Source organism: Chroicocephalus ridibundus, chromosome 20 (assembly GCF_963924245.1).
Source record: "Chroicocephalus ridibundus chromosome 20, bChrRid1.1, whole genome shotgun sequence".
Lineage (NCBI taxonomy): Eukaryota > Metazoa > Chordata > Aves > Charadriiformes > Laridae > Chroicocephalus > Chroicocephalus ridibundus.
The window spans coordinates 7,518,211-7,542,822 of record NC_086303.1 but is presented as its reverse complement, the minus strand read 5'-3'; the positions used below and the strand labels follow the sequence as shown (position 1 = coordinate 7,542,822).

Sequence of the window (24,612 nt, the reverse complement as noted above, 5' to 3'; positions counted from 1 at the left end):
GTCCAATGTAAAAAAATATCTTTAAGTACAGAAGAAACAGAATGAGACTGCAGTCTTTGGAAAGGATTTAGATCCACTCTTAATAATCCTTTTATTTAGTAGAATAACTAAATGGAGGGGTTGAAATCTGGAGAGCACTGACATATTGGTAATCTTATCCATTAGCCGAGGAAATTAAATTATACATTTTGCAGTCCTTGGCTGTAAGGAGCAATTGTAGTTCTCCCAGTAGAGAAGTATATACAGATAATCGTATAGTCATATGCAATACGATGTTACTGTTGTATTGATACTACTGAGTAAATGTGGTATTTAAATTCACTTTAGGTTTAATATCTCCTTCAGTTAGAAAAATCTAATGTGCAAAGCGTGTATAGTTTGTTTAGACAGGCAGCTTTCTTAGGAGTTAATTCTTAAACTATTTTTTGACTGTCTGTCATTTGTAACCTATTGAGCTAGTGTGGAAAGCACTCTCAAAACAGGTAAAAGGTAACTGGATTTTGGCTTAGAATATTTTATTTGTAAATGGGGTAAAAGTTCTCATTTAAAGAAACATAGGTTCTGCACAATCTGGATCTGCATGAAGAGTGATCATATTGAGGGAGAGAGATCTTGACATTTTTCTTTCTCTGCTTTGAAAATAAATTAAGATCTTCCCGATTGTTTCATTGTGCCATTTCAAAGGAGTAGCACTGCTTTGCTTTCTGCCAACTCTCATCTAAGTCATATTAACAGTTAAAAAGTTTGCTATTGAGCTTAGTTCTTCTAGACAACAGTCTTATTTCAATTGCTCTATCAAATAAACTTCATTTTTGGAGAGGTTTCTCTCTATGTCTTAGTTGGTATTGTTTAATGAGAAATATTACCTATTTAAGTTTAAAGGTATTAACCCTAGTGGACGAGAAACCCTTAAGGTGAAATCAAATTACAGGGCCCTATAGCGAGTTACTAGCGTTTTGCATTAGGAGTGCTGTGTTGTGACTGTCGAGGTGATACCATAGCTCCGCTTCCCCTTCAGTAACCTGAGTGTGGAGGTGCCAAAAAACGGCTGTTCCAATGAAGTAGACTTTCCACTAGAAATACGGGTTGGTGGTGATGAGGATGGACGCCTGGGTGCAGTGGGTGTGCTGACGTATGGCAAGAACACAGCCTTCCTTTGACCTGACGTGCAGTGACCCTTAGCGACTCCCTGGATGTGGGGAAAGACTATTCAGAATTTTCTCAGAGTAGCTTGTTCTCGTCTTTCTTGTTAGACTCTAAAATACGCCCCGGGGACTTTAAATTTCTATTAATGAGTGTCAGCTGTAGATCCACGAGCTCTCTTTCTTTACAATAACTTGCATGGTATAACAAGCTTCAGAAATGTTGGAGGCTGAGGAAGACATTCACGTTTTAAACCTTACCTTCCAAAGGCTGCTTTCCTCTGTGCTGAGCTCAAAATATCTCTAGAAGTCTGTGCAGCACTTTTTATTAAACTTGGAACTATTTTTTGACGTTATCTGTTATTTGCTTAAGTGGAGAAGTTAAATGGTTTAGCTGGAGTTTAAGTCACTCTTAACACGGGCAATGTTTGCTTTGCCTTTGCCGCTTCAGTTGCATATGACTTAATGAGGTCATAAAGGTTTTGAAGTGATAATTTAGAAAAACTATGGGTGTTTGGCAGTATAAAAGTTTGCGAGGTTTGATCCATCCTTCGGTGTGCCAGAGGTGAAATTGCATATGCAATTTAATCTTTAAACGCGTGTACACGATCCTGGTGTTCGTGTACAGTTTGACAGTGGTTTCTGAGTGTTTGTGATAGGAGAGGAGTTCCTCCTCCTCTGTGAATGCAATAAAGTGGAAACAGCTGTAAACCACTGGCACTGTAAATACTTCAATGAGAATGTATTCATGTACCTTTAGGGTGAGAACAGGTGTCAAGTTGGTTTTGTCTGAATTCTTCGTTGTTGCTTAGCTTGGAAGTTAGTCATTTTGCTCTTCAGATTGTCTAAATTTTATTTTAAAATGCAAAAATGGTTTATTTTTAAAAACAGAGGCCGTGGGAGCGTCTGGTCAACGTCCTGTTTTCTGTCCTGTCCACAAACAAGAGCAGTTAAAACTTTTCTGTGAAACATGCGACAGGCTGACATGCAGAGACTGTCAGTTACTGGAGCACAAAGAACACAGGTACAAATATTACCATCTCTTAATTCCTGTGGTGCGCTTTCGCAGAGGATGGAATGGCATTGATCTGAAACAGCTGTGTCACTGAGTACTGTTGTATTGACTCTTTGTCGGACTGAAATGATCCCTTAAAGGAGAACCTGTGCGGAGTGCCGAAAACTTAAAGCCATCGGTTGGTGTCAGGGGTCTTGAGGGCAGATTCCGAACAACGTGGTCTGAGGCAATTTGGTGCAATTAAGGTGATAACTTGCCTGGCATCTACCGATGCTGCCGCTGCATTCAGGGCTTGAACAGAAATTGCCACAGCCCTGAAGACCTGGTGCTGTAAAGAAGCAAAATTGATGTAGTGAGTCATGAGGTCATTTTTTGAAAGGGCATATTTTATTATGCAACAGTCTTTCAACGTAGGGTAATTTTGTAAAGCAAGGTGTAAATTTTCCCTCATAGATGAATATATTTTTCTAGTAAAGAGGGCAGAACTGTTTGGTTGTAGTTGGTTGAAAGTTGCCTCTTTCCAAGTAAAAAAGAAATGATGGGTTTGGTCTCCGGAGCTTGCTTTTCTCTTAGCTGCTAGAAAAAAGTTGGAACCTCTTAAGTTATGTTAAAACTTCCTGCTCTTCAGCAGCTCTGTCATACAGTTGTTTGGATGTTTGAAAAAGTAATTTGCAGTGTTATAATAGAGAATTTGGGGAAAAATATGTATTTATCAGCCACTACAGCACTGCTTTTCTTAGTCACTCCACAAGTAATAGTTCTCTGTAAAGGTGCTTGACAGTATGTTGCAATACTGAATTTCGTGGGGTTTTTTCCAGAGTAGTGATTACTCTCATAGACTGCTACAGCAGCCTCATGGAGCACTTTTACTTTTGAAATTAGTACTATTAAAATATTAACAACCTTGAATATTCCTGCTCTGTTCTTTAATAGGCTTGATCGTAGATATCCTGAAAGACGCGCTTGTACAGAAAGTGTGGTCTCCTGGGATACGTTAACTAACTCTTTCTAGTTGGTTTCTTTGCATCTGTTTTCTGCATGATGCTAACAGATTAACAGATGCATCTTGTTCTACTTACCTGCTCTTTTCCAGTAAGAGAAGAGAATGCCTTGCTATTAACATGCTCTGTTGCAGAATATTTGTTAAAAATTGTTCTGTCTGCAGATGTGAATTACAGATGATGAGGGCAACTGCTTCGTCTGCCAGGAAGTACAACTGAGATTTTTATGAAGCTCACTAAATCACTGAAGGAAAATCACGCCAAGTAGAAACAAGAATTGGTTTTAATCTCCTGTTTACTTCTTATCTAAAAGCCTAGTTAGTTGCACCAAAGGAGAATGAATCACCATTTCAGTAGCAACATGGTCCAGTGTTCAGTTCAGGATTTCAAGTGAAAGAATCGCTGGTGATTCTCTAGAAAGCTGACATTCTTTTAGCAGTGTAATGGTGTGTGATTCCTCTAGTTTAGGTAGTTTTCAGTCCGCACACTTTGGAAGCTAGAAGTACAATACAATATCTTAATAAAAAAAAATAAAGTCTTTTGGCTGTAGGAGGAGCTACAGCAAAATTTTTGCAGTGCTAGGTAAGCGTTGACATCTTATCGCCTCCCCTCAGTGGAAATCTGATTTTCAATTTAATGAATATAGTTCTAGGAAATCTTCAGATCTCCAAACATTTCAAATTTTGTGGCTTTTGGGCTTTAGTAATGCGACTTTTTGCATCATAGTACCTAAAATCTTGTGATGCTGTCTGTCTGCAAGAACTTTAGGTAGACTGTTCTTAGAAAAAGCAACATTGGAACATCCAGACTGAGGAATGTAAACTCTTGTAGCCGAAACTTGTCCCTTGCTGGTAGAAACGGACTGAACGGGAGCAGAGTCTATTCTCTTGTGAATAGTGTTCTCTCTGCCTAAGCCTCGGTTATAACCATGAGTAATTTGAATCAAAAAAACATTACTGTCAGCTTGATCATATATCCAAACAGTCTTTTCGTGTTAGATTAGATAGTAATTTTCTCCTAGACTTTGACAAAAGACAACACTATTTTCTTTTCAGTTGTGGTTGGGAGATCGTATAGGTTACTTCTAATGCAGTTTATAAGGTGCTTCACTTTAATCATAGGAGTTTTCTGCCACTTCGAATGTTGGGATTTAGTGTAGTGAAGAATAGAAGACATTCTGGGAACCTGAGTTTTCCTTGTTATTGGCAAATTTTATTTCGGAAGCATGTAGTTTACTTACTGCAAAAACAAGAAGTGTCAAGTGACTGGCAGGAATCCTGGGTTTTGGGGGGAATCTTTGATAGCTGATGATCAGGAAAGATGAAAACTCTTGGAGCTCCTTAATTCCCCTTGCCATTTTCAACATGGGCGTTTTGCTGCTTTTGCCTTGTTAATTCCTCTCGTGATACGTGGTATGTTAGGAAGATGCAACTAACTACGTTATTTTCCTTCGATGTAGCTACTTGCGCTCTTTTCAGATGAAGTAATGGGAGGTGCCTCTGGTACAGTAGCTGGTTGAAGGACTTGGAAGGGAAAGATATGTTCTTTGCTTGGAAATACCAAAAAAAATTTAAAAATTAAGTTTTTTTTTAAATACGAATATTTTCTTTCAGAGTAAACTAATTCAGTCAAATGTGATCAGTATAATCTCCGCTGAAAAACTGTTTTTCTGGGATAGTTTGGGGGTTTTATTTGTATCATTTGATGTGTGTTTAAGCTATTAGTGCATTTTCCTCATCTAACGTTAGCAAAATGATTTGTTGAACCCTGGCGTTTCTGGTATCTGCTTTGGTGTTACATGGCTTGCTGTCTTGTGAAACCACGCAGCGCATCGTCTCCCTGTGTAGTTGGAATTAATAAGTGACCCACAGAGGTTCAGTCTTCTAGACACTTAAATGGGATTTTATCAGTGCTGAAACATTCTGCACACTGATCGGCATACATGTAGTTTGATTTTTCCTGTGTGTTTTGTCATATTTTTTCAAAATTGTATAGCTTTACATCTACATTGGGAACACTTAGTTTCAGCACGTTGCTCCTTGGTAATTGATGTTGTCTTTTGCGTGTTGAAAAGGTACCAGTTTCTGGAAGAAGCTTTTCAGAACCAGAAGGGTGCAATTGAGAACCTATTGGCCAAACTTCTGGAGAAGAAGAATTATGTAAATTTTGCAGCTACCCAAGTTCAGAATAGGTGAGTACCCCAAAATGATTAACTGTTATTACTGCATTGCCTTTTTAGTGAATCACAGTAATATGAATGATAGGACTAGGATGATGCTTACATTTTAGCTGATTCTGTATCTTTAGTTGTGTTGGACTTTAATTATTTTTCATAATGTTTTCTTCCCTACAACACTGTGCATCTGTTGGTAGTTGTCACAAGAAACTAATATCAAAGATGATGTCTTTTATGGCAACTTTGAGGAGAACCAAAGATGCGACACATTTATTACACTTGGGGGTAAGGGGAAAGGGAGTGGAAAAAAAACCCTAAAAAAAAAAAAAAGGAATAATAAAGGCAAGGAAAACCTGTCTTATGGTTTCTGCTAAGTTCAGGTGTAGGTGACAGAAGTGTTGGCTGTAGAGATAAACAAATTTTTCTTGAGATATTTTTGTTTATTTTTGTTTCATATGAATGCCTATGATAACTGTGTAAAAAAAACTTGTGTTGAAATTGAATAGGATTTTTTTTTTTAATTAGGCAAGAAAAGCTTAGTGTAATTCCCTGAAAGGAAGACAAGAATTCCAGGGTTACCTTAATTCAGCGTCATACAGAATACTGAATATAGAGATGAAGAGAGCACACGATCGCTGCTGGCTTTTGATGCAGTTGTGGTGGTGGGTGTGCTGGAGGTCCGGGAGTTCCACTGTGATTCTTGGTGGTTTTGTGAGCCTTCTGCAACTTTTATGTCATTTGCAAAATGACAGATGATCTGGAGATGGGAAGTACAAGAGTAGAAGGAAGTGTTCTGAAGATATAAGGAGAAGTTCCGGTGCAAATTTTTAACTCCTAGCGGTACCATGTACATTAAAAAAAAAAAAAAAAAAAAAAAAGTTGTAAGGGAAGGAGAACCTAGGACATGAGAGGCAAACGTGCAAAGATGTAAGCAATGGAAACCTTTATGTGCTGATTTGAAGGGACCCAGAGGAGAACACCCTTGTGAAGCAGGGGGACAAGCTGTAGAGCTGTTACATACTGGAAGAAGAGACAGGAACCCAGTTACATGGGAAGTAATTAAACCAAAAGCTCGAATGTCACATGTTAGTGTTCGGTGGTATGGTATAGAGCGACTGCCTGACAATACACTTATCTTTTTTTTTTTTTTTTTTTTTTTTTTTTTTTTTTAGGATAAAAGAAGTAAATGAAACTAACAAACGAGTAGAACAGGAAATCAAAGTGGCTATATTCACCCTCATCAATGAAATCAATAAAAAAGGAAAATCTCTCTTACAGCACCTTGAGGTACAGTTAAGAGAAAAATTAATAGTGTTTTTGACTGTTTCCAGTCCCCTATTGAGAACTCACATTCCATGTTTGAAAACAGATTTTCCCTGTGCTTTGATACCTCAGGGAAGAACGGTAGAGTGGAATAACAGAGAATTACTACTTGATGCTTCTAGCCATTCTGAATATGAGCATGAGTATAAGCTGCTTGGCTTGTGACGTTTTGCTTTAAGAACTGCGATGGCAGTTTACATTTTCCTCATAAATCTGAACCCCCCATTGTAATAAAGTTTTTGTTTCTTTGTAGAATGTAACAAAGGAGAGACAGATGAAGTTAATACAGCAACAAAATGACATCACTGGTCTTTCGCGACAAGTGAAGCATGTGATGAACTTTACTAATTGGGCTATTGCAAGTGGCAGCAGTACTGCTTTGCTGTACAGTAAACGGCTGGTAAGGAAACACCCTGTAACTTGTCCGTACCGTGCAGGGAACGTTCGGTCAAAAGAATTTTGTAAATATTGTATAGCTTCACTAGGTAGATTGTATCCAAGGAAGACACAATGAGTTGTTCGTGCTTCATTTGAAAAACAAAACAAAACTTTCTGTAATAATGGGATAAATTTCCCAACTTTTGTACGCTGCTTTTCATACGTGGATTAAAGACTTGACAGCATTATAGTAGAAGGAACGGGGTCAAGCTCTGTAAAGGCACCTCAGTGTTTCGCTTGAGTCATTGCAGAAGCAGTATTGTGTACCAGTGCTTCCCTGTAATCCTCTGAGTTGTATAAAAAATTAGTAGTACGGTGGATGATTTTCCTGGTGAATTGAGTACTTTCCAGGTTACAGACCAAGCTTGCTATTGACAGTCCTTGTTGGTGATCCACACTGGGCAAATGCACGCTTCTTAACCTTCTCATTCTTTATTTTGTTGTCATCAACAGTCTTGTTTTCGCTTTCCATTAGATAACATTCCAGTTACGTCACATTTTGAAGGCACGTTGTGATCCTGTCCCAGCTGCCAATGGAGCAATACGCTTCCATTGTGACCCTACGTTCTGGGCAAAGAACGTCGTCAATTTAGGTGAGAAAATTGTGTTTGTTTTGTTCTGTTATTTGAAAAACTAGATGGAGTTGCCCGTGTTCATCCAACACGAGTGAGTTGGAATGCAATACGTCTCTTAATGCAGAAGACCAAAACTCTCTTGACATAACCCATCCAGTCCTGATTTACCCTCCTTATGTGCTCTGTTCTTTCTGTTAGCAAAGCTTGCTCCACAGGCTTTGGTTTCCAATGGGAATGGTTCTAGGAATGGCCCTTTTTCCCCCCTCTTAAAGTGGTTCTCATGTTTGTAGTATAACGCACTAGCACTAAATGGGTGCTTCAGTTTCTGGAATAAGCTTTTTTGGCAAGTAAATAGAATCAGTTTTGCCTATCTGAACTTCATATTTAGCTGCTATGGAGTAATACCAGATGTCTTAATGTGTTGGAAGTTGCATGAACAAGCATAATTATGACTGTTGATATGAGCTAAGTACCAAGCCAGTCCATGCGATTGCTGGAAAGGTGGGTGAATTAAGAAGCAACGTTTAGCTAGTTTCGTATTCTCAGATGTCTGACACATTTATAAAAGTAAAGAAAAACAGACCCTCATAATGGCAGATACACTGCCATTCCTCTGTGTGTTACGGCACCTTAGCTCTAACCTTTTATATCTTAAGTAGTTTTTCTCGGCGCGGCTGTTTATTCCTTCTTTGCCCTAAAGTGTTAGCCGCCGTGGGAGTTGTAATAGTCTTGGTGACGCAGGCACTTGGAGTCCTCGTGTTCTGTGTGAGCGCTCGGTGACCGCTGGGGTCACGGGACCTCTGCAGTTACAATTACTGCACATTGCTGGCTGTTGTCAGACACAGTAATAGCATGCTCTTTTAAGGATGTAAAGTATTTAATACCTTTGCCTCTTTATTAATGCCTTATCCTGGAGCAGTGTAGTGTCAGGTTTTTTTCTATATTAATCCGCTAATCACTTACGCTTTTCAAAGAACAGGTTTTGAATGAGAGAAGAGAGGAGGTGAGCTGGGGTGGGGAGAGCACAATGAGAGAGGTATCTGTTAGCACCTGCTTGTGAACTCTTCTCTTGGATAAAAATCTAATAGAAAAACCGATAAAAATATCAGCTCTTCCTGATGCTTTTGTGTGTACTTGCTTCTTGCTCTAAGTCCACTAGCCAGGTTTTGGTGTTCCTGTCTTTAGTCAAGGGGGGTTACGTGCACAGTAAACAAACTTTTCATTGTACAAGTAATAGTTTAAAACTGGCACTATTTCTTCATGGGCAGTTCCTCAAGCAATTTTTGAGTGCTGTTACTCTTGGAGATTAGTGAAGACGGAAAAAGCAAGGCTTTCCAGAACAGAGCTTCAGATGTTTGACGGGGAGCCCGGGGCAGGCGGGGGAGGTTATGCAGAAACAGAACAGAAACTGTCAAGCTCAATAACATGCAGATTCCAATGAGTATATGTTCAAAATAATAAAAAAAAAATCAACATTTTGCCTTTTCCCTTTAAAATTGGACTGGAGGTTGCCTCTCTGGCTGTGTGGTCCTTCACGTTGTATCAAGGCAGGACTCGCTTGTAGCGGAGCTTTGTGCCATGCTTGTGTAGCCTGTCCTTGGTCAGTCAGTGGTGGGACACTCTCCGCTGTTCCCCACGTGATCTTTTCCTGGGTTTTGCTTCCTTAGGTATAGGAACTTTATGCTCAATGTTGCCTTTTTTTTTTTCTTTCCTATTTTATTTCTTATCTTGTCTGTCTGTTGTGAACACAGAGAACGATTGTCTCTGTCTGTCTTGTCTTTTAGGCTGTGCAGTTCCAGTTCTTTCACTCTTTCCTCACAGGTCATGTTTTTAGTTTTGCAATTTCTTCTTCTTGTAGTCTGAGTTTTCTTTTTGCTTCTCTCATGTATGGTTATGGAGACTTAAAATTTCAGACTTAAATTGCTTTATTTCCATCCCTGAGGAAACTAAACTAGAAACATCGGAATGTTCTACACTTACCAACCTTTGGATGATGATGGCGATTGAACTGTTTACTAGTTCTTTTTTTGTTTTGTTTAGGTAACCTTGTCATTGAAAATAAACCAACTCCTACTTACACTCCTAATGTAGTGGTTGGACAAGCTCCTCCAGGAACAAACCACATCAACAAAGCTCCAGGACAAATCAATCTAGCGCAGCTTCGACTTCAGCACATGCAGCAGCAAGTGTATGCGCAAAAGCACCAGCAGCTGCAGCAGATGAGGATGGGGCAGCCAGCTGGGTCTGTCCCCAGGCAGACGAGCCCGCAAGTCTTACAGCAGCAGGTGAGTATCTTCTATGTTCTTATTTCACCTTTTGCCATAGCACTGAGACTTAAAATTGCCCTATCAAATGTAAACTTGCAAAGCAGTTTATAAAGGTGAAAATCTTTTGAAATTTGACATACTTTAAATGTGACGACTATTGGCTTTTCTTGATGTTATGTAACTAGTAAACCTACTACTGTGGAAAGAGATTGGCTTCTTTTTTCCATGTTAAAATAAAAAATTTTAAAAAACAAAAACCCTTGCAGCCTCCCAGGTTGATCAGCATGCAGACCATGCAGAGGGGTAACATGAACTGTGGGGCTTTCCAAGCACATCAGATGAGAATGGCTCAGAATGCTGCTCGTATACCAGGAATACCACGCCACAATGGACCACAATACTCCATGATGCAACCTCACCTTCAAAGACAAGTATATCCTGTGTACACGCTTCATTTGTGCCATTGTGCCAAACTTTCATTACAATAGATGGTACCTCCAGCTGTGAACGTGCTTATCTGTAACACTTATAACGCACAGCTGCACACATTTATATGCTTTTTCATGTTGCATACTGTACTTTTTTGCTGAACATAAGAAAATTCAAACATTAAGAATGAAAATGAATTCTAATGTTTGTATTGCATTTAGTTCTGGGAAACCAAACATTTCCTTTTTCACTTTTCAGTGACATTCAGCTTTTGGGTTTCTTAGAGAATAGTCAGGAAGTTCAAAGCGGTGTAGTTGAGGGTTTTTAATGAAACCAAATTCTAAAGTGTTTTTAAGTTCAAGCCTGAAGCATGATGCAGAGCTCTGCATACCATTAAGAATAAAAATTCTTGACCATGAATGTTAATGACTTCATAATACTTGAAATAGTTGCTCTTTTCTTTAAAAAAAAAAAAAGTAGTTTGTAGACAAACATATGGACTCTCAAGTTGTCTTTGGAGGAAGTAATTGCTTTAAGAAAATATAACTATATATGCAAATAATTTGGTGGAAGATGTACTGTATATTTAAATACCTAGCCACATAAAGTGTTTTTTCTTTCCAAGTAAATAAAAATAGCAGTTGCTTTGCATTCAGTGCTGTCAGGTTATGTTGGCAGAAATGTGAGTTCGTATGTTCTTCCCCCCAATCTTTTGTTGAGGACTAGCATATAATGTACGTGTTGCAAATTTATGTGCAGTGGCTGTCTGATTTGTCCCTAATGCAGTCATGGTCTCTTCTCTTTTCCTGCAGCATTCTAACCCTGGGCATGCGGGGCCTTTTCCAGTTGTTTCTGTGCACAACACCACTATTAATCCAACTAGTCCTACTACAGCAACAATGGCGAGTGCAAACCGTGGTCCGACAAGTCCGTCCGTCACAGCGATCGAACTCATTCCTTCTGTAACAAACCCAGAGAATTTACCTTCCCTGCCGGATATCCCACCCATCCAGGTCAGTGGGGAAGACAAGGCACTCGTGCTGTGGGTGAAGTAATGATCTGCTTTCCTTTCTCTATTGTTTTAAAGTCGAAGACTTAAAGTCTTCAGGCCTTGACTTGGGAGTGCAGCTGTTTGCACTGTACTGGGCTGACTTGCTGGACCTGCGTTAACCTTTAGATTAATCAGTATTTAATGTCTGGCCTGTAGTAAAATTGATACCTTGATCAGTTAATCCCAAGTGCTGTGTTCACTTCCTTTCTTCCACAAGACTATTGTATGGGAAGGTATGACTAGAATAGTTGAATAGCTACATCTATCGAATGCCATGAGCGGTGATTTATTCAGAGTTACAGTTGCCTGGCGCTTCTCTGATGTTCCCAAATGTGACAGTCAAATGCAGTAAGTAAGAGAAAAGGTGTCCCACTGCCCTGCTTCTCTCTCTCCTCGCGTTTCCTCAGTGCTGCCCCGTAGTGTGGCTGTAATCACTTCCTTGTATGCAAGAGGACAGAATTTACCTTAGCGTCGGGTCCCGGGAGGTGCTGCAGAACACTTAGGCTGATAGTGGCTGATAGTGCTGCACACGAGCTGTGGTGGATTTTGATGAAGTCAAGCTCATTTGGAGAGGTCAGAAGCATAATTTAATGTATGGGTGGAGACGCCTTTCTGCAGGAGTGTTTGGGAGGCCACAGAGGGGCGGAGGGTGATGGCTTTGTCTTGAGAATGGGATGTTTACGTTGAAATGCCCATATACAGCACGGGAGATTTGGTCGTGGCACAGGAAACTATCACCTTAGAACCAAAACCTAAATGTCATCCAAGCAGATGGTCTGCTGTAATACAAATAGCAACTTTTTAATCCTTAATCTACAGAGTGATGTTCAAGGGTTGCATGCTCAGTTTTCTCGTGAGGCAGAAGGTAATTTGCTAGCGTAAGAATAGTGGTGACAAAAAGGATCACATCTCTGAATGTGATCGATCTGCAGTGCCGAAGCTTTGTTCAGTCACAACTTCGTTTAGAACTTTGTTTAGTTAGAACAAAACACAAGTTTAACCGGTTATGACTGATTCAGCTGTATGTGTCTAAAGTTCATGATACACCAACTTAGAAACAGTTGTTAGTGGGATAGTCTAAAACATCAACATGCAATTTCTAGGTGAACTGAAAATGCAAAATTCTGTTAAGATGCTTTTTGTTATACCTGTTCATGTAATAGCTGTTGTGGAGTTTAGTCGATGGAAGAGTTGGATAGGAAGGTATTAGTCTTTGAGGTCGCTTGCACAGTCATAAAACCGCACTCTGAATACAGTGCGTTTCAAACACGTTGTTTGCAATTACACTGTCTTGCAGCTAATGGCTTTAAGCAGTAAAAGTAATAGGGTACCTGTTTCCTTGTTTTTAATAGACACTGAAATCTCTGTAAAAAGTGAATGGGAGGGACAGAGGTTTCACATCATGCTAAGGAAAAACAAGTTTATGGTTTCCCTTGATATCTTAATTGTGGAATAACTCTTGCAACATTGGTAACCTGGTAGTATTGGTAATCTGGTATGACTAACACACCGAACATCTGGGAGCCAAAAAGTTTGGAACGATGTAGAGTAAGTGCAGCCTATGACCGTACTGGAATAACTCAGATATTTAGAAGCTTTGGAAAAAGTCTTACTCTCTCACTGTAGGTTTCTGTTTTGAAAGACTGATCTCTGTATGAAAATTATAAAAATGTTTGCTGATGTCTGAATTCTTGAAGGGATAGTGGACAATTCTGGTAAAGATACTGGTCACAGTTTAAAGATGTGGAACTGTTAAGAAACTTTAATTAGGCCTCTCTGATTCAGACTTTTGTTTTTGCTTCTTAGCTTGAAGATGCTGGTTCAAGTAATTTGGATAACCTTCTAAGCAGATACATTACAGGCAGCCACCTACCCCCACAACCTACAAGTACCATGAATCCCTCCCCAGGACCTTCAGCTCTATCTCCAGGGTCATCAGGTAAATGTGATGGGTGTTTCTACATTCTTCTAGAATGATGGGTATCTCTGGTATTTTAAGTTAAAAATTATTACATACCATTTGCTGCCAAAAGGGAAGAGATATTTTGTTAGTTTGAAATTTATTTCACTCAGAAATAAATTCTTCTGGAAATGTAAGTTTTACCCTTCTTCAGAAATACCTTCATACTAACAAACTACCAGCACACGAATGCAGTATTCCAGATACACATATAGACTATATTTTTGTCCTAGTTTACCACAATCTTTTTTTCTTTTTTTTTGTGCATCAGAGAACATAGTTCAGTTACTGCCCCCAAATGATGACTGGCTAGACCATTCTGAGGTTTGGGAAGTAAGTTTGTAGGATAGCCTAGTCACAGAAATACTTACACCCAGCAGTCATTTGAGCAAGGTCACTCAGAGTATAGCAAATTGATGATAGAGTGTTCGTTATGCATGTGAACAAATTAAGTCACTGATACCTAATGTTGAGTTATTTAGACAGTGAAAATGGCCATTTCTGTTAGTAAGAAGATGATTTCAGTTACTTGATAGGTGTTTATGTTAGTCTTCTCTTTGCAAGATTATTCTAAGATTCTGTGAGTGAGTGGTTGCAGTAATGAAACTTACTGTGTTTCTCAAAACCTCCATGCAAGACATATAGTCTGCTTTTCTTGACTTAATTTGTGGATGCCAGTGGATAAAATTTGATTACTTAATGGACTGAGGACTATAGCACTGTCTGGATTAAGTGAAATAATTATTGGGACTCTAACAACAGCGTGTGGTCTGTGTTTTTATTTAATGTGGTGTGCTGGACCTTTGTTCCGATCAAACAACCAAGAGGGCGGCTGACTTATGTGAATTACTAAATTAGGATATCCTAGCAGCACTTCTGGTGGTACTCAACACTAGTCATTTATTTTACTGCAGAATGTAAATTTGTACCAAGTCAACTTCTACGCTGCTTCTTGCAGGTTTATCCAACTCCCACACTCCTGTGAGGCCACCTAGTACCTCCAGCACAGGTAGCAGAGGAAGGTGAGTACGTTATGTTGACACTGCCAGGCTGAAAAATCAGACATGAAGAATTAAAGAAATGAATTGGCAATGGGTCAATAGGGCTTTGATGTAACTGTGACCCGGTAATGGAAGAATGCTTACATGAAGATTCCCCCCCCAACTCTGATTCTCTGCTGTCTTGTAAACTTGAGCTATCTTGTAAATGTTCTGACATGCTTTGCCTTTTAAATTGTCACTTAAATGTCTTTGCTCTGATGAGTTTTCCTCTTATTTATATGCTGGTATCTTTCTAGCTGTGGCTCCTCGGGCAGAACTGCTGAGAAAACTAGTGTTAACTTCAAGTCTGACCAAGTGAAAGTCAAGCAAGAGCCAGGGACAGAGGAAGAGATATGCAGTTTCTCAGGAACAGTAAAACAGGAAAAAACAGAGGATGGCAGAAGGAGCGCTTGCATGGTAAAGTTAGTTTGTGCAACAGTATGTTATGGTTTTCCTAGCAGTGTGTTTAAGAATTTGAAATAATAAAGTAATTTTACTCTTAAGCCTCATACTGTGTTAACAGCCCTGACGGCTGAGAGGTGTTTTGCTCTCTGTCAGTATGTCTGAACTTTAAGTGTGGGCCTGCTCAAGTGTTGAGCGCTCTGTTTCTGTAGTGCTGCAAGACAGCTAATTACTGGGGGTTTGTGATACAGGCACCAAGTCGCTGGCAGTGGGACTCGTGCAGTAGCTTGCTGCCTTATGTGGAACAAATAAGCATTAAATGATGTCAAGATGTTCCCCTTCCTGATTCGGACAGGACTTGACCTAGTGATGTGGATGCAAAACACACCCGGTCCTTGTCAGTTTTATGTATTATGTTAGGTACTTGCATGTTGAAAGTAGTCCAGTAGAAAACAGAACTTAATCTCAGTTTGGTCCATGTTGAGGACTTTATTACATCCTTTAATACTGTGCTCTGCCAGACACAGGATAGTCTGTTGTGTAAATTTTATCTTTAGCTCTTAAAATGAAATACCCCCAGCAGTGTAGTGTGTTTGCTGCTTTTAATCCCCAACTCATAAAAGCTGTATGTCACTCATTGTAAGTAGTTTCTGAACGTTCATCCGTATGTAATTACATTGAGAAATCTTCCAGTCAGTCAGAATTTCTTATCCCAGAGCATAAACAAAATATTTATGCAAGTGAATATTTTTCAGTGTTTCCCAGTTATGCTTGATTTAATAGGATTGTGTACTGGGAGCAGGGTGATGGATTTGAAGACTTTTCCTAATGGCAGTGAAGGTATATCTTTAACAATTTGTCAGTGTGTTTGGCTTGAAAGTTTGTTTATCGTGTTATATATCAATAGAAATGAGTCTGTTCTTGAAAGGATGCACTTGTGAAAAAGTAGTTTTCAATACTGTATGCAACTCGAGTCTCCATAATGATTTGCCACGTATTTTGGGAAATGAGTGTATACCTTTAAATGGTGGACGGCTTTTAACTTCCAATATGAAGAAAGATGCCCTTGTAAAATTGACTCACTCTGATTTCTGTGCGCTACTTTCATTTCAGCTTAGCAGTCCTGAGAGCAGCTTGACACCACCACTGTCCACTAACTTGCACCTGGAAAGTGAATTAGAAGCATTAGGAAGTCTTGAAAATCATGTAAAAACTGAACCAGCAGATTTAAGTGAAAGTTGCAAACAGTCCGGACACAGCCTTGTAAATGGGAAATCCCCAGTGCGGAGTCTAATGCACCGATCAGCTAGGGTTGGAGGAGAAGGCAATAACAAAGATGATGATCCGAATGAAGACTGGTGTGCTGTATGCCAAAACGGAGGGGATCTGTTATGTTGTGAAAAGTGTCCAAAAGTGTTTCACCTGACTTGTCACGTCCCAACACTCCTCAGCTTTCCAAGGTACCAGAAACAGCGTAGTGTTCCTGAGAGCAGCTCTGTGGTCTCGCTCATATGGTAGATTTTGACACGCTACCAAAACTGGTGTTTCATCCTCAACATCAGCTAGTTCTGGATGATTTCTTGTCGGTAAAAAAATCTGACATTTCAAAGGCCTGCCTGAATTGTTTTGCACGTAGTTGGTCAGTGTTTATCTGATAAACTGATAAATCTCAAAGTGTGATTCTGTTATGTAAAGTTCATTTTAAATTCATGGTGAGAAACATGTTGTAAAGTATTAGAACATACTTGGGAGAGGAATATGAGGGCAGGAAAAATGGCTTGGCCTGGCAGAATTATCTTGAGCGTTAGGGGCTGTTCCTTATCTTTGGATACCCAAGTCTTTACTAAAGTACGATGTGAATCTGTAACAGCTAACAAAAAAAATCTTTGTAGTCATTGATGGTGAGACTTTGTCCCTGGATATCTGGAATAATTGTGTTTATTTCTGTTTAGTGGAGAGTGGATATGTACATTCTGCAGAGATCTGAGCAAACCAGAAGTGGAATATGATTGTGACAACTCACAACACAGCAAGAAGGGGAAAACAGCACAAGGCCTGAGTCCTGTGGACCAAAGGGTATGTCTCGAATCTCTTTCCTAGAGAAGAGCGCTTTCTCACCTTAGCCATCCCCCGCTGTTTCTTGAAGTTGTTTTTGCTATGGCTGCATCAAATTAAATATAGTTCTGGGTTTTGCAAAAAAAAAATCCCAAAATGAGTAATGGGATTTTTCTTGCTGTGACCCCGTATCCGGGTGTTGGTGACTGTGTTGTGTGGGAGTGCTCCATTACATTGGGAGTGTAACCCTCTAGCAGCTAAAACTTGCATGTAAACACATATTCTGTATTTAAATACATCCTCTGACATGCATTAATCTCTTTGGTGTTCTTAATTAGAAGTTCTTTGCATTTAAGATTGATACAACATTCATAAAATAGTTATATATGTTTGGTGTGTTCAGCTCACGCCGTGAGAGCTGCTAGAAGTATTTAAGTGTGTTCTTGTGGAAGGTGTAATGACCTTGACAGCCAGAATTATTTTTAGCTTTATCAATCAGCCTGTGCATAGAGTGTTAGAATATTATCAAATCAAATTCCTCCAAAGGAATTACAAGCAAAGGAAAGAAAAATATTTCAACAGCAAATTCATAGAAACGCTATGGCTTTGGTTTCAGATTGTTTAATTTTGTCTTTTGGGGAAGAGAATAAATGCCTCCAACTCAGTCCTTTCCTGTTACATGCAGTTATGGTTGGACAAAAGCAGTTGTAGTTTGTCCTTTTTTTTTTTTTTTTTAATTTGACTGTATATTAGCATCCCTCTTCATGTTTGACTTCAGCCCTAGGCACTTGTTTAGGAAGAAGAAAGCAAAAAGGAAGTATATTTCTGCCATGTGAACAGTAAGGTGGTGTTCTACCCTCTTAAAAATGCCCTCCTAATTAAGCTTGTGGGGATTGCATTTAAATTTTCTAGTACTAAGCTGCTAAAGTACAAGCCTATGTAAAATAGGGAGTTACGAACTCCTGTGCTGAGGATAAGTTCGGGATACTAATGTGAAGCTGTTTATTTCTTTGTAAGAAATGTGAACGTCTCCTGCTTTACCTGTATTGTCATGAGCTGAGCATTGAATTTCAAGAGCCAGTTCCAGCCTCGGTGAGTCTCCTGAAAAATAGTTTGTGATTTATTTTTGGCATAACATCTCTAAAAGTCTAGAGCTGAGTTCAGGAAGGAGCTGACTGCTTTTACTTGAAGCATGTCCCCCTTGATCAGTCTAAAAGTTCTGGCAGTCGTCTAACGTTTCGTGATGCTGAGAGAGACACAAGCTGATGCTGTAGCTTCTCTGTGCAGAGGCTCTGCTCCCAGTCTCAAACCCGGATATTTAAAAATACTTTAAATTAGCGGTTGTTGCGTTGGAAGAGGGTGTCTTGGGATACCCATGAAATTCAAAGTCCTTTGGGAGAGCTTTTTTTTTTTATGACAATCCTTTACTGAAAGGAAGAAGGAAACTGCTTTGACTCTCTGGTTTTCAGCTGTAAAAGAAGTAACTATAATGAAAAGCATTGCTGTGCTACGATAGACTGCTATGATAGGCTCTGAAGGTTAGAAAGAACTTCTTAGCTTGAGGAAAGGAAATTGTTCTCACTTGCTGAACGTGCATACAGTGCACGACAAGATTAGCTGATGGATATTTTGATAAATGAAGAAATTCAGCTTCTTCTGGGAACTATGTAGTCATTGTAGTGATAAATCACTGTTTTTTACAGATACCAAACTACTATAAAATCATAAAGAAACCAATGGACTTATCTACAGTGAAAAAGAAACTGCAAAAGAAGCATTCCCAACACTACCAGACTCCTGAGGATTTTGTGGCAGATGTCCGGTTGATCTTCAAGAACTGTGAAAGGTTTAATGAAGTATGTTAACTTCCAATCTGTATACATTTTTTTAGATTAAGAATTATTTCAACATGGTTGTGCAGCTCCTTCAGTTAAAGGCTCTGCTTCCAGTCTTAACTTCTGCTTATGGAGCAGATGCTGAATCAGACACTGAAAAAACAAACAAAACCCAAATGCAATTGCAGAACTACCTCTCAGTTTTAGCAGAACGGGGAGGTCAGGCTTTAACAGAGGGAAATTTTAAAGAGCACTCACTGGTATGGACTGAGGAGCAGGGTGACCTTGTTAGTGTACATCAAATAGATGGTGGGAGTAAAGACAACCAAGCAGTCCTTAAATCTGTCTCCAGCTGTACAGATAATTGTTCATGACGAAGTCATGAAACGTGGTAGACCTCTGTTGAGGAAACTTCCTCTGCTGAGGAAAAGCGCCTTTCTGGCGAATACTCTGCTGGTTCTAGTACCTCGTGCAGGCGGACTCCAGAAAGGCGTTGTGTTGGTTGTGGCTAGTTTTAGGCTTAGTGCTTTAGTTCATGGGCTCTCACAAAAATCAGTTTTCAGTGCATAACTTTTGTATGGAGTCACAGAAATACTTGCACCTTACACGTGGAATGTGACTTGGGTAGGTTAATTACCTGAGTGTTATTACTAGGTGGAGCAATGGAAACAATATTCTAAATGCAAAAAAAAAAAATTGTGGTATTGTGCTGAAACAGAGTAGGAGCTGAGATAAGAGGGTATCGTCGTATCTGAAATTCCTTAAGTCAAGGATGACATCTCCCCTGGGGAGAAGGCATCACAGGGATTGGCTTTCTTCTGACCTTAGAAATGCATAAAACAGCCAGTATTTTCCTGTAAAATGTAATCTGAGTTTTGCAATGTTTGGGCTGCATTTCTGGCTCTGTGAAGAAGTAAATTGAAGGAAGTACACAAACCTGTAATTAAAATCTCAACTGTTTCACAAGTACACTAGTAAAAATCAAGGTTAATGATGTAATGCTGTAAATGCTCACAAGCCTTTGGGACTTTGACACCCCCGACTCCCTTATTTCTCTGTATTAGGTGGAGGTTAATGAGCACTGTGGAAGAAGTTGCAATTATGTGAACTTCTCAATCAAGGGAATTAATGAAGCATCTACTGTAGAGGAAAACATGCTGCAGCTCTTAGGGACAAGAGCAAAGCAAGGGAGCAAGGACTAATTGATGTGTTGTTTTTTGGTTTTGTTTTATTTTTTTAAAAAAAGGTGTTTCAGACTTGTCTCGCTGTTTGAAATGCTGGCTCACGGCAAAAGGTGAATCACCCTGAGCTTTCGTAAAAACATCAGGTCGAGTGCCTCTAGGCCATGTGCGTTTAAAAAACAGAAAGCAAAGTGGGGTAAGACCCCCAAGAAAGCAGTCTCACGGAGCACTTCTCTCTAAAGTGAGACTTTTCCACGATAATGGCCAGGCAACTAAAATTTGTAATGAAGAGAGCAGTCACGAGTCCAGCGCAGTTTTGAAAATGACTGGGAGACGCTTATTTGTACAAAAGTTGTGTATTTTGTTGAAGGCTTATTTACCTCATGTCACCCTCCTAAGACTGTTTAAACCTGCTTCTGCTAAGTTTGAGAACTAAAGCGGTGTAGTCCATAACAAACTGTTTTGTTGTTATGGCTGACTTTAGTCATCCAATCCTATGCAATCTCATAACTTTAGAAAGGATTATAATTTCATTTTTTTTGACTCTGGTATCCTTTTTAGATGATGAAAGTTGTTCAAGTTTATGCAGAAACACAAGAGATTAATTTGAAGGTAAGCGTTTCAGACCATGCACACTTGGTGAAGGGATGTGCATTTCCAACAGGTGAATATTCCTGTCTTCTTCTGTTTGCAGGCTGATTCAGAAGTAGCGCAGGCAGGGAAGGCAGTTGCATTATACTTTGAAGATAAACTTACAGAGATCTACCCAGACAGGACCTTCCAGCCTTTGCCTGAATTTGAGCAGGAAGAGGATGATGGTGAAATAACTGAGGACTCCGATGAAGATTTTATACAACCACGTAGAAAACGCCTAAAATCAGATGAGAGACCAGTGCATATAAAGTAATCTAATGATATGGACCCGAAACTTATTGTAAAAAACTGTTATTTAAGTGTTCCTGGAATATTATCATGCCTACAGTGGCCATCTTGAAGAAGCTGATAGCTTTTTAAACAGTATTAGATTACAAAAACACTTGTACAGAAAAGCATTCTCATCAAAAGGGGAAGAAAACCTGTATTGTAAATTTTTGGTGTTTTTTTTTTCCTTGATTATTTGCTATATTCTTTCTTTTCCTGATGGAGGGGACACGCTCATCCTGGTCTCACAGACAGAGGTGGATGAATGTTGAAGAGAAGCAGATTTGATAAGCGATGTTCCGTGTACACATAAGACGCGTGGTGAAACGTTCCGCTGGACTGGAGCGATGCAGTTTGTGTCTCGTGTTCGTGCTGGACTGCAGGGCAAACTGTGAGCAGTGTTCCCGAAATCCCCTCTGTGTGTCGACTTCAGTGCGTGTTGGTCATGGCTTTTATCATCTCATTTAAGCGGTATTGTGAATAACTGATCTTCTGTGTTGATCTGATTATCTAAATTTGACTTTCGTTACTACATTTTCTGTATAGCAAAAGGAAAAAAAAATCATTAAACTGTTCTGAATTGGCAAGTGCAGGAGTGTGAGTTCTTGACAGATGAAAGACTAAACCGGTGGCAGCAGTCCCTTTCAGTAGGGTGAGGTGTTTTTGTTGCGAGTCCTGTACACAGAACATTTTAATGGCGTTGCAGAAGTCTCAGCGTTGTGCCATCTGTCCCTGGTCCCCCTAATGAGGCAGAATGTTCTCTCCAGTATTCGTTGTGTGATTTTCTGTACTTAAAGTATAGACTGAAGAGGTAATAACTGATTGGGGTGTTTTTTCCAGTCTTCCTAAATATCGGTTTCTAATAGACCACTCGGCAAACAATAACCTATTAACTACCAAATGTGTAAAATTTCCTGTATTCACTTTGTCTTATTTGTAAATAGTGAATTGAGATTTCTTGCAGGTCAGCAACATTTGCTGAACTGTTTTTAAGCTAATGTGTATTCTTATTAATTGTTCCTATCAAGAAAAGATTTGTAATATATGCTATTTCTAACATTGCATTCATTTTGAAGTTCTGTCTTATTTTTATTAGAGTACTACTCAGAACTTTCTTCAGAAGCAGCTTATGAGTGAAATGTCTAGAAAGATTGGAATGAATCTGTTGAGATTGGGTTACTTGTCCATCCATTGGACAAAGCGCTTGCACAGACCAGGATTTGGCTTTGAGTGGTTTCTGGACAAAATTTTAACCGGAACAATTTCCCTGTTTCCCTGAACCCTGTGCAGGCCTCTGCAGTGCCTTCATTGCACGCTGCCTTCGGTCCAGCAGCTCTGGTCAGACATGAGGTCATCACGAGGTCATTGCAGTTGGAACGGTTGTTTCCTTTACTGACAGAAATCAATACTAGAAATAATAACTGTAGTTTCTGGCCTTCATATAGATCTTGTTAAAGGAGGATGGAGAAATCATGTAATTGGGTGAGGTCAAGTTGACAGACTATAAATTTGCCGTAAGATTTTTGTCTGAATACAGCAATTCTGTGGTAAATCACCAGGGTTTTGGTATACTCGGCGTGAACAATTCCTGTGACGTTGTATACGCTTTACCATAGTGGTAAAGGTAAATATTTTAGCACAATGTATCAAATTGAGATATGCTCTCAGCAATTTTTATGCAGATCACTTAAGATTTGATTTCTTTTTTATAAGAACAAAGTATATGTACATTGTGACTGTACCTCTCTTACAATAAAAAAGGGGACTGAAGGTATTTGTAACTTCAAGCTCACTACTTTAGATTACACAAATGTTACACTTAAACTGTTTGGGTTTTTTTGCATTTCTCAGACATTAACACAGTGCCAGTTTAAAATTTATTTTTTACCACTCAGTACGTGAAAGGAAAAGTAATTCTACTTAAACATACTAAATTGACAAAAAGCAAAAACTTTGCCCATAGACAGGATGACGTGTGTGAATAGGATAGTAACAAGGGATCATTTAACGGCTCTGTGTATTTGCCTATTTATGCATTTCTAGTTTCTCAGCTTCATTTTGCAAAGGAATGTTATTAAAATTATCATGAAAATAAGCTTTTTTTGTGAATTCTCTTCAATTGGGGTTACTATTTTTATGGCGCTTAAGCACACTAGGTCCTGTACCTTCAGGCCTCAGCTCCCTAACGGTTCACTTTGCGAGGTTTACGCGTGGATTCGAGGTCTGCGGATCCTGGGCCGGAGCATGGGACCAGTGCGGTGACATCCTGGGCTCGGCCACGTCAGGGCAAGGACCACGCCGCGGAGCCGGGGCTCGGGGAGCGCTCGCTCCCTGCTGCGGCAGGAACGGGACTGGTGGTTTTCCGCCCAGAGCAGGTGTGTAAATGCTGGAGAGCCTCTGGTGGGTTCGCTCCCTGTGGCAAGGTGGAAAAATTGTCAAACGCTGTAGGGCAGCGACTGAGCCCGTGTTCCACCAGTTCACCTGCCAGCCACCAGTGATGGAGTTCGAGCTCTACTCTCGCAGGTGACTCACTGGACGCCTGGAGCTGGTCCTTCCGTTCAGCTCGTCCGCCCTGAGTAGTAGTATGTGGAATTTTGACTTGTGTGCAAGAAATCTTAAGCATTTCTTTTTTATATAAAAGAAACAAAACAACATTTCCCCCTCCCCCCCGTTCTGGAACTCCCAATACAACAATGCAATGACTGTTTTGGAATTAGCTAAGTTCTAATCAAAAGTATTTTAGATGATAGATGAGCTCTGCTAATACGTCTCCTGATATTACAGACTGTAAATGCTCATCGTGGAACCGGTAAGGGTTTGCTCAGCTAAAACAGCTTTTTGGTGCCAGACTGTGTGTAACTTGTGCAAGAGCAAATTAACGGAGTTTGTGTTAAGGGGCCGCTGTGTTACTCTGAGCACCTGCGCGGTGCCGGGTGTGCCGTGCTGCGAGCGACCGTGTGCGTCCCCCGGGAACTGGAGCGTGGCTTAAACCGGCGCAGCTCCCGCGGGGGAAGGACGCGGTGGGTGTCCCTGCGCCGGCTCCGCTGGGTGACCGTGGCGTTCCCGTGCCGGAGCGAGACAGTCTGGCTCCTGCTGTAACCGTCTGCTCTCGTTTAAGACGCTTGTAAAAAAGACTGTGTCTCAATTTTTGTTGTAAATGACCCTGAAGTTTAAGTTAATCCAAAGAAGTGAAAGGCAACTTGCTTTTGAAAGAAGAGTGGCGTGTGTACAGTGCGCTGCTGGTGGACTTCTCAGTTACCTCAGCAGGTGTCCTGCCGTGTAATTACCAGTGATTAGCGATGGCTTGACCAGCTGGATAGGTTCAGGTCTTCTGTTGAACGGTGCCCTGGACTTTAGTGGCCTGTAGTATAATAAGGCAGAGTTACTCTCCGAAAAAAGGCTGTTCCCCAAACTTTTGAAAATAGAAATGCTCTGTTAAATATAGAGAGGTTGGTTTTTTGTGTGGAATGTCATCATTGCTATTACTTACGACGTTTGACGGTGCCAGCACACTTAACACTGGATCACTGAAATGTTTTATAAACGTTTCTGCAAGCCACTGGAACAGAAGTCCTTAAAATCAGCCCCAATTTATCGTATAACCTAGTTTATTGGCTGACCTCTAAAAGTCTAGGTAATGGCAACAGTATTTTAAAGCTGTGTGTGTGATGTACTGCAAGTTGGCTTTTTCTTGTTTTTCTTACTCTCTTCCTTGGAAAAAGCAATAAAACTGCATTGGCTGTTGCCTATTAGCATGACAGGAATCCTCTCCTTTGGATAGTGGTTTTATAGGGAAGTTTG

The 24,612-nt window shown here is 40.0% G+C and overlaps 1 protein-coding gene across 1 annotated transcript in view; it reads left to right on the top strand.

The window, feature by feature from the left end:
• TRIM33 (tripartite motif containing 33) overlaps nucleotides 1-22,925 on the top strand; it is a 32,975-nt gene extending 10,050 nt beyond the window's left edge. The window contains exons 4-20 of the mRNA XM_063356410.1: nucleotides 2,034-2,166; nucleotides 5,233-5,349; nucleotides 6,507-6,621; nucleotides 6,911-7,057; nucleotides 7,571-7,688; nucleotides 9,711-9,955; nucleotides 10,204-10,368; nucleotides 11,179-11,379; nucleotides 13,224-13,356; nucleotides 14,336-14,399; nucleotides 14,675-14,834; nucleotides 15,933-16,279; nucleotides 16,772-16,895; nucleotides 17,892-17,966; nucleotides 18,578-18,730; nucleotides 20,452-20,502; nucleotides 20,585-22,925. Coding sequence (XP_063212480.1) covers nucleotides 2,034-2,166; nucleotides 5,233-5,349; nucleotides 6,507-6,621; nucleotides 6,911-7,057; nucleotides 7,571-7,688; nucleotides 9,711-9,955; nucleotides 10,204-10,368; nucleotides 11,179-11,379; nucleotides 13,224-13,356; nucleotides 14,336-14,399; nucleotides 14,675-14,834; nucleotides 15,933-16,279; nucleotides 16,772-16,895; nucleotides 17,892-17,966; nucleotides 18,578-18,730; nucleotides 20,452-20,502; nucleotides 20,585-20,797 — 2,561 coding nt within the window. The 3' untranslated portion in view covers nucleotides 20,798-22,925. The remainder of the gene's footprint in view (nucleotides 1-2,033; nucleotides 2,167-5,232; nucleotides 5,350-6,506; nucleotides 6,622-6,910; nucleotides 7,058-7,570; nucleotides 7,689-9,710; nucleotides 9,956-10,203; nucleotides 10,369-11,178; nucleotides 11,380-13,223; nucleotides 13,357-14,335; nucleotides 14,400-14,674; nucleotides 14,835-15,932; nucleotides 16,280-16,771; nucleotides 16,896-17,891; nucleotides 17,967-18,577; nucleotides 18,731-20,451; nucleotides 20,503-20,584) is intronic.
• The last annotated feature ends 1,687 nt before the right edge of the window (nucleotides 22,926-24,612 follow it).